At 40.6% G+C, this 9,465-nt stretch overlaps 1 protein-coding gene across 1 annotated transcript; it reads right to left on the bottom strand.

Annotated features, from left to right (window-relative positions):
- Positions 1-4,423: 4,423 nt before the first annotated feature.
- On the bottom strand, positions 4,424-5,665 carry LOC130695428 (ankyrin repeat domain-containing protein 1-like). Its single transcript, XM_057518568.1, has one exon. It carries the CDS (start codon positions 5,663-5,665, stop codon positions 4,424-4,426), a length of 1,242 nt encoding a protein of 413 aa, XP_057374551.1.
- Positions 5,666-9,465: the final 3,800 nt, after the last annotated feature.

Raw genomic sequence — 9,465 nt, 5'->3', positions numbered from 1 at the left:
TCTTTGTTTTTGGTTAAAAGTCGGTAATTAATTTTAGTTGGAATTTCTACTGGTTCAGGATGTGAACAGTAGTCGGGATCGTCTAAATCTAAAATACCTTTTATTACTGGTTGTGAGCAGTTGCAGGTGTTGATGGTTAGTGAGTGGGCTAGTCCTACAGCTATAACAAGGACGAGAGTTGCAATAACGTTACTCATCTGTAATTATATTTCCGTAATCAATCTTTGTGGCTTTTTAATCGCTTGTCTTAGCGACCTTCTAACAGGTATTTCGATATCATTTTGCCTTCTCCGTCTTACTCTAGGTTGTTCAGTTTGTGCCTGACCACTTTCAGCTGATAACTGTGCTGCTTCTTGCCGATTGCTATCTTCCATTTCTGTTTGAATATTCAGCTCCTCTTCTCTATTGTCAACTCCGATTTCACTCTGTGTTTCCTTTTCTTCACTTTCTAATTCTATCCTAGGGCTACATTCGTTATCGCTGTTGTTTCCCTCTCTTTCTTCAGCTACTTTTCCCGCATCTTCCTTGCTTTTCCATTTCTTGAGGCGATTTACATGCACGACTGTAGTATGATTTTCCGTTGTTCTCCTAATCAAGTAATTCAAGTCAGATAACTTATCTACAATAGTAAAAGGACCATCCCAACGCATACAAAATTTTCCTGTTTGTGGGTTCATTTCCTTTAAAAGCACTAAGTCTCCTGGCTCAAACGAGCATTCTTTCGATGAACGATCGTAATTCGCTTTTTGTCTTGACTGTGCGATGACTAACTTACTTTTAGCGAGTTCTAACGCTTCATGCCACTGTTGCGTATAAATATTGTTTTGGTCTTCTAAAATCCTATTTCGCAATGGGGGTCTCAAATCCGATGGTTCTAAGGCATCTCTGCCTTTTAGAAGGTAAAAGGGAGTTTCACCGGTGCTGGAGTGAGGCGTCCGGTTATAAGCCGCAACTACATAATCAAGATGCTCATCCCACAAAGATGGGTTGTGAGCTACGTGTGCGGTTAGCATATCCCCTAATGTCCTATTGAACCTTTCTACCGCGCCATCTGTTTGCGGGTGATACGCTGTAGTCCTTAACTGTTTTACTCCTAATTGCTTACATAATTCGGTCATTGCCTGTGACTGGAAATTAGAGCCTCTATCCGTTAGGATCTGCGAGGGTAATCCCTCACTGTTGACAACGTGCCGAATGAATTTCCGGATGATTGTCTGAGGGGAAATTTCCTTCAGTGCAATGGCTAATATATACCTAGTTGTATACTCCATTATTACTAGAATATATTTATTCCCTTTTTCGCTTTCTGGGACGGGACCTATAATATCCATGGCCAATCTTTGCCAGACATAGTCTGTAACAGGGATTGGCTGGAGTGCGGCTTTGCACGATCCAGAAACCTTTCTTTTTGCACATGTTAAACAGTTAAGCACGTGCGTCTTGATATCATTTGCCATTTTCGGCCAAAAATACTTTTTGCTAATATTAGCAGTGGTTTTAGTTATTCCCAGATGACCAGCTAACTTATGGTCATGATAAAGTTCCACGATCTGTTTACGTAGCGTCGCCGGCACTACAATTTTTGCCCTAGCTGTGGTTAAAAGTCCGCTAGGTAAATATTGGAATTCATCTTCCGTTTCTTTGGATGTAGTTCCTAATGTTTTTGCCACCTCTCTACAAAAGGTATCCTCTTGTTGAGCAATTAACCAATCGTCAGCCACGACTTGCTGCGATACTATAACATTATCCGGTATTCTGCTCAACGCATCTGCGTTTTGATGCAGTTTACCTGGTCTATATTGAATCTCCATTTCAAATTGTTGTAAGAAGAGAAACCATCTGGCTAGTCTCCCTGTCGGTTCCCTAACCTTTTGGATATACTGAAGAGGCCTATGGTCGGTCACTATTACGAAGTTAGTGCCATATAGGTAATGGAAGAACGCTTTTACCGAATGGATAATTGCGTATGCTTCCTTCTCCGTTGTACACCATTTCAATTGAACATCCGTTAGGTGCTTAGAGGTATAAGCAATTGGGTGCTCTAGAGACTTACTCCAATCCTCTGTCGATTCGTCGACTACTCCTGAGTCATTTATTGACTCCTCCTTGGGCCCTGGGTTGGCATTCGGATGGGGCATCTGAGAGAGTATTCCGCCTACTCCATACCCGCACGCATCCGTGTGTAGGATGAAAGGGCGCGCGAAATCCGGATAAGCGAGGGTAGGGGCGGAACATTAACATTCTTTTATGCCTTCAAAAGCGCTTGTTTCCTCTTGCCCCCATTGCCATGGTACTGCGCTCCTCGTGAGCCTTGTCAGTACATGGACTTTATTGGCGAATTGATCTATGAAACGTCTGTAATAGTTAGCTAATCCTAGGAATGCCCTAACCTGATCTGGATTTTTAGGTGCTGGGTACTTCTTTACCGCCTTAATCTTATTTGGGTCTACCTTTACCCCTTCGTCGGAGACTATATGACCTAGATACTCAACTGCGTTGGCCGCAAACTTACACTTTTAAATTTTCACCTTAAGGCCATTTGTCTGCAAAAGACTAAATGTCGAGGTGAGATGTTGTACATGTTCGGCTATGCTCTTGCTGTAGACAATGATATCATCAATGTATACCATTACGCATTTACCTATGAGAGGTCTAAGGACGATTTCCATCGTCCTTTGAAACGTGCTAGGCGCGTTGCACAGTCCAAACGGCATCCTAATATATTCAAAGTGACCCATTTCTGCCGTGAATGCAGTTTTATGGATATCTTCCTCTGCTATCTCGATTTGCCAATACCCACTAAACAAATCGAGGGTGGAAAAGAATTTAGCTCCTTTTAGCAGGTTTAGTGTTTCTTCTATCCTTGGTAGCGGATAACGATCCTTTACCGTTACCGTGTTTAGGTCCCTGTAATCTACACAAAATCTGAGTTCTCCAGATTTCTTTTTCACCATTACGATGGAAGCTCTAAAGGCACTATGACTTTCCCGGATAATGCCATATTTTAACATCTCTTCTATTTGCTGTTTCGCTATTGGCTTGATAGCTGCTGGCATGCGATAAGCACCTCTTAACTTCGGTTGTGCCGTCGTTATAATCCGGTGTTTAAGTGCTTTAGTGCATCCTAACTCAATTAGCTGGGATGCGAAAACGGGTTTGTGCATGTTCAAAACTCGTTCCATTTCTACTCTAGCTGTCCCGTGCAAATGGGATAGTTCAAAGGCTATCATTGGCTTTTCTTTAATGGTATATATAGGAGTTGCAGCAGTTCGAAGGTCACTGTTGAGCTTTCTTTAATGCTATATATCGGAATGTTAATCTTCTTAAGGCTGATTACGGATTCTACCCCGTTCAATGATAAGGTTAGTGTTTTGTTTGCTATATCTATTTTTGTTTTATACTTCTTGAAAAAATCTAACCCTAAGATACATCCTTCTTGTGTTTCAGGCAACACAAAGAAGTCATGCTCCAAACTGCAATTAGGTGTTAACTTAAAACTTATTTTGAAACATCCCAAAGGGTACATGATGTTCCCTGACGCAGATTCAAATGATTGATTAGGTGTTGTTTCTAACTCAGTTACAATTGCTTTATGAGGTAATAAGGCAAATTTTTCAGAGGACATAATACTAGCTGCTGCTCCTGTGTCGATTAAAGCTTGTGTTTTTTGATTACTAAATTCTACGGGTATCCTAATTAGTCTACATGTTTGTTTTATTTCATCTATTCTGTTCTTGATTGAAACCTTTTCGGATTTCTGGTCCGACAATCTTTCGCTATATGTCCTGCGTTGAGACATCTATGGCAAGTAATAGTATTGTCTCTGCTATTACCACTTGTCCTTTGTTTCCTTGCTAGGTCCGCTGATGGGTGGGGACTCTTAGAGCTTGGACGCTCGTCGTAACGTCTCGTCCGCGAATCGTTTCTATCCCTGTTGTGATAGCTTCTGTTTTGGTATCGGTCTCGACTGTATGGTCGCTCTCGTGATTCGGAGCGGTTCCTGTCGTACTGTAAAGTTTCAAACCTCGTGTATTGCAGTGGATTGTCGTAACAAGTCCGAATTACATGTTACAATCATGCAGTATTTATACTACTAACACACATACAAAATGAAGGTAAAATGGGAGGGGACACGTTCACTTTCACTTGTGAAACGCTTGAGGGATGTTGAGGGTGTGGCTGTCTTCGGATAGCCTGTGGGCTCGTTACATTCCTTCCCCTCTTCGATGAGAAGAATTGGTCCTCCAATGTGTGTGTTTCCATCACCGACTATTGTTTTACGGATAATATAAAAAACTTGTTCCTTCACCTGAATTTTTAGCAGAAATTGTTCTCCTTCTTCTTTTTCCGTCACCAACTACAGCTGCTTCTATGAATACTAATGATGACTATGGTTGAATAACTCGTTCCACCTTTGTCTTGATTATTGTATGTTTGTGCTGTTATTATTTGCTACAGCCGTATGTCCACGGTTGTCTTTTATCTTTTTATCTGCTCCATGTAGAAGCAGTAATTCGATCATGTCCAGTCGTTTATATTTCACTGCTTCGTGTAAGGCAGTTGTGCCCGTTTCGTCTTGCTGGTTGACGTCAATTATTCTTTTTGTACAGATTTGCGTAGCCAAGTCTTCGAGTCCATATCTGGCGAGGTAATGCAAGATGGTTCTGCCCTTGCTGGTTGCTATTTTGATGTTTGTTGGTGTCGAAATTAGGCGTGCGCATTCCTCATGTTCGTGTGATATTGCTGTCATTAGCGGGGTTTCTCCGTCTTTATTGCGATTTGTGAACTCGCAGTTGTGGTGTTTTAGTATCCTTACCAGGAATAAGTCGTTATTTTCCGCTGCCATGTGTCCAATTGTGCTGCTTCGATACATTATCTCGGGGTTTGCCCCATAGGCAAGTAGAGCATCAGTTATGTCGTACCTTACTTTTTGTATACTGGTGTGGAGCAGGGTACGTCCTTCCTCGTATCTTTTATTAAGGAATATGGCCATTTTTTGTCGTGGCCAACATCCTAGCGATTCTAATCTTTTTTGGATGCATCTTCTTATAGTTGGTAGTGTAGCTTCCATCATTGATAGACAAAGTTTTCCGTCTTCCAAGTCAATAGTAGCCTGTCGGTGCAGTTGAATCTTCTCTGCTTGTTCTGTTGAAAGGGGTGCTATTGTCTTCATCCGACAGTTCTTGCATGTTTCTGTTTCCCTTTGTTGGTTATTCGGTCTGCTCCGTTTTTTGGGCGGTTCACATTGGAGGTCGGTGTCACTAACATTTTCCAATTCGGTACCGTGGGGTGGGTCATATTGGAAACCGGTGTCACTGTTATTTTCCAATATAAATTCGGTACTGTAGGTACTATCCAGATCGGGTTCCATTTCACTATAGGCATTTACCTCCTCAGTGTCGTCGTCACTTGATTCACTGATGTCTTTCCTTTTTCTCTCTAGTTCGGAAAAATCGTTTTTCTCGGTTTTGATTCCGTTCCATTCCACATTTTTCACTATCTGCTTGTTCACATCTGCATTTTTAGCACTTTCCTTTTCTTTGTACTCCTGCTGGCTATTCTCACTTTCAGTATCACTAATGTATATTAATTCGTATTCTTTTTCTTCTTGTGGGATGATGGTTACGTCCATTGCGTTATCCTGAGTGATGTTGTTGTTTTCCATTTTTAGAGTAAAGGTTGACTTGTGATGACACTTTTCTTTGTAGAACTTTGTCTGAATTATGTCGTTGAAACACTGGGAAGAGGTTAGTTTTTTGAAAAGTCTTCTTTTGCAGAGTTTTTCATAAATTCTTGTTCCCCTCTTCTTAATTTCAAAACAGGTAGTTTCTTCTATTTTAATGTGTTCCGTCTTCTATTTCGCCGTGGGGCGAATTGATGAATATACCGTTACATTTTGAACTTTCTATTTTCCTTTTTAAGTCATTGTCTTTTCTTATAGGGGTTCTTGCGTCTTTCTTTTTCTTCGTGCGTTAGTTTCTGTCGTTCTTTGTTACACTACACTGCTTTTTCTCCGATGATTTTGTTATTGACTTTTTTTTTTTTTTTTTTTTTTTGTTTTAGTCGAGGAAAAAAAAATGTTATTTGGGTTTGTAATTTTTGTTTTGTCTATCCCAAAGGTTTCTATTTTGAATTTTTTAGTTCATGTTAGTTTGGAATACAAAATTGTTATTCGGGTTTTGTCTCTACTCTTTGTTTTACTATAAAGTTACGAGTATGGGATATATTTTAAAAATCACCTAAGTGGTCGGAAAAAAAAAAATGCTGATAAGTGTGTTATTTTCTGGGAGCTAATTTATTTTGTAATTAATTAAATTTGTCAGGGGTTATGTTTAGTGGCTACTTTTAATTTCAATGACCTTGGGACTTTTACTTTCTGGCTGAATTACTATTGTCTGTTTCGGACATGCAACGGCATAGGTCTTCCCAAACCATGCCATATCCGACGACGTAAGTGCACATGGTGTGTTTTCCTGTACATCGTGTGATTGTGTCAGTTGTTTCGATAGAGGGGTAAATTAATGAATTTGGTGCACTTGGTCGGGGAGGGCGCATTTGACCTTGTCTTTCTGTTGTTAGTTGTGCAGGGGCGGTTGTTCTTAGGAACGGTTGTTCGATTGCTATTTCCGAATGGTAATTTGTTTCTCGTGCCGGTATCATTGATGCGAGTTCGTGTTCTTCCTCTACGCCATCATCGTATCTGGTTGTAAAGTTCCGTTTTCTGCGGATATGTTCTTTTATCTTCGAGATGGGGTTGCAAATAATGAAGATTCGTAAACATACGAGGAATAGTACAAATCCTATCGCTGATAGACCAATTATTTTTAGTTTGTCGAACCATGAGAACATGTTTCCTATTTGATTATCTTGTTGTTCTGACATTACAATGTCTCCAACAGAATTGGAGTTGCCTTCTTGCATTCTGCCAACTAGGTCATTTAGAATATTTAATTGTTCCATTTCCATCGTCTCGTGTGCTGGATGGCTTTTCAGCGCGAAGTCGAAATCGTTAAGATGGAGTTCTTCAAATTCTGAAATGAGGTCTAAATTAGGCATGTGAATGCTAGGTTTCTGGCGTATCCAATCTCCTGTCGTAGAATTGTGTTCCCATGTGTGTGGATTTCCATTTAAATTTACCAAAGGTGTTTTCCAGAAACAATCAGAATATGGATGAATTGACCATCCATCTGTTCCAATCGTACAGTTTTTTCCTTCGTAAGTAAAAAACGGCTGAAATCCACATTTGGTTTCGTTTGCTGATATAAAAATTCTTTTTGCCTCGCATTGTTGAAGTGTCATTGCTTGACCGAAGCCTTGTAGTCTTGTGCAGATTGGTAAACCTACTGCTACTGCTGCTAAAATTCCGTTGGTTTGGGCTAATATAACTGCTTGTGTTCTTTTGATTGCTGATAGTTGACAATAAACGTCCCGAATTTCTTTTGCCAACTTGTTTTCGTGTTCAGTTTCGATGTTTATCTTATATTGGTCGTGCATTTTACTTATTTCGTATTTAATTTTGTCGTTGAATTCTTCAATGTTTTTGGGTAAATCGGCTTCTAAATTTTCATTGTTTGATGTATCTTCAGCTTTTTGATCCATTGAAATTATCAAAGAATCAGCTAACGGTAAGTTTCGAATACTGCTTTCTTCGATGGCCTGAATTTGAGTTCCTTCTGTTGTAGACGTTGTTCCCGTTAGTGCTAAAGGGGTTACTCCGGCAGTATGTGTTGATGATTGTTGGGTCGTCGAACTTTCGCTTACTGTTTTTGTGCTCGTCGTTATTGAGCTTGGCTGATGCGTCGTTGTTGTCGCGGTTGTTGTGGAACTTGTCGTAGTAGGCGTTGTTGTTTCCTCCGTTGTTGTTGAACTTGTCGTAGTAGGCTTTGCTGTTTTCTCTGTTGTTGTGGAACTTGTTGTAGTGGCCATTGTTGTTGTTGTCGTAAGTTTTGTAGTTGTAGTGGTTGTTGAAGTTGAAGTTATCTTAGCAGTTGCCGTAGGTCTAGTAGTAGTGGTGGGTTTAGTGCTTGTCGATGTGATTATTGGTTTTGTAGTTGTGGTGGGTTTTGTTGACGTTGATGTCATACTGGGTTTAGTTGTCACTTTCTGTGTTGTGGTGGGTTTGCTAGCTGCTGTGCTTGTAACTGGTTTAATTGTCGTAGTGCTTTTTACCGTTGTTTTTGCTGTTGTTCCCAATGTGGTTTTTATTGTGGGCTTTGTAGTCGTTGTAACGCTTGTCGTTGTTGTGTGTTTTTCTGTTGTGGGCGTGGCAGGGGGTGTGGCCAAAGTTTTGCTGTTCTCTGATTGGTTGTTATCCTCTCTTTTCATTAGTGGTGGTATGGTTGGGAGTGTTTTCCCGTCCAATGGCTGTTTAGTGTGCAGTGCTATGATGGCTGCCGCTGAGAGAGTCCGTATTTGGTGTGGGTTGCGATATTCAAAGTTAAAGTGTTGTTTTTGGCTGGAGCTGTGACAATGCCCCAGGGTCACCCGTCCTACTCTCTGTGTGAGACACTTCCTGTCTGATGAGGGTGAATGTAGCCCAGTTCTATCTGTTGCCATGAGCTGTCCTGTGTGCTCAAATGTGCCCCAGATTGAGCTGGTGCTAGCGCACTCTTGAAGTACTAGCATTGTCGTATTGGCTTTGATACAGGTGTTTGTGTTGAACGGTCTGATGGTGAAATCAGATGTATATTCGAAAGCTTGTCCTCGTTCTGTTGCTTTGCTACAGTTGGCTACCATTGTTTGTGATTGTACTAATGGATCGTTGCTGTTAATTAGTTTTCTTAGTTCTTCTTGACATTGCGGCCACTCTTTGTCGCATTCTTCTAATGTCATTTGCTTGTTTACTCCATGGTGTGTTAGACATTTTTCGTTTGGTGTTTTTCCGTTTTTCAATAGGCCCCAGGCAATCATATCCCAGATTATATTTCCGCTACCGTGATTAGTTTTTAAAATTCCTCCAAATAGCGGCGAATTAATCGTGGTTGTGATTGCCTTCCGTTGTTCTTGTTGAATTTCCTGCATTTCTGCTAAAGTTGTGTCTGGGAAATTTTCTATGATGTCTGGATTGGTGTTGACAGTTTCAAAGATCCATTTTTGTGTTACGCTGTTCTTATCATCTCTGCATTCTGTCAATATGATAGCTTGGTATGTTCCTAGTGTAATACAGAGATACGATTCTTGTGAAATTAATTGATGGTTTTGTTGATCTAGAATCCACCGTGTTGAAAATTCTGAGCATTTAGCAACAATTAGTCGGCCTGCTTCTCCTTCCGTGATACAGATATTACTGTTCTGGATTCTTATTGTTTGGTCAACGATGTATTCGAATTCTGATCCTTGAGGAAGTGGATCATCGTCTTTGAGACGAAAGTGGGCGGTTAACTGAGTGTTTTCGTCTGGTTTGTATATTATGTATATAGTGGCGTTGTAATTTACACTCCGGTCCTTCTCGTTGATCCTGATTGC

Source organism: Daphnia carinata, unplaced genomic scaffold, assembly GCF_022539665.2.
Source record: "Daphnia carinata strain CSIRO-1 unplaced genomic scaffold, CSIRO_AGI_Dcar_HiC_V3 NW_026453031.1___fragment_2___debris, whole genome shotgun sequence".
NCBI lineage: Eukaryota > Metazoa > Arthropoda > Branchiopoda > Diplostraca > Daphniidae > Daphnia > Daphnia carinata.
This window is presented reverse-complemented; position numbering and strand designations above follow the sequence as displayed.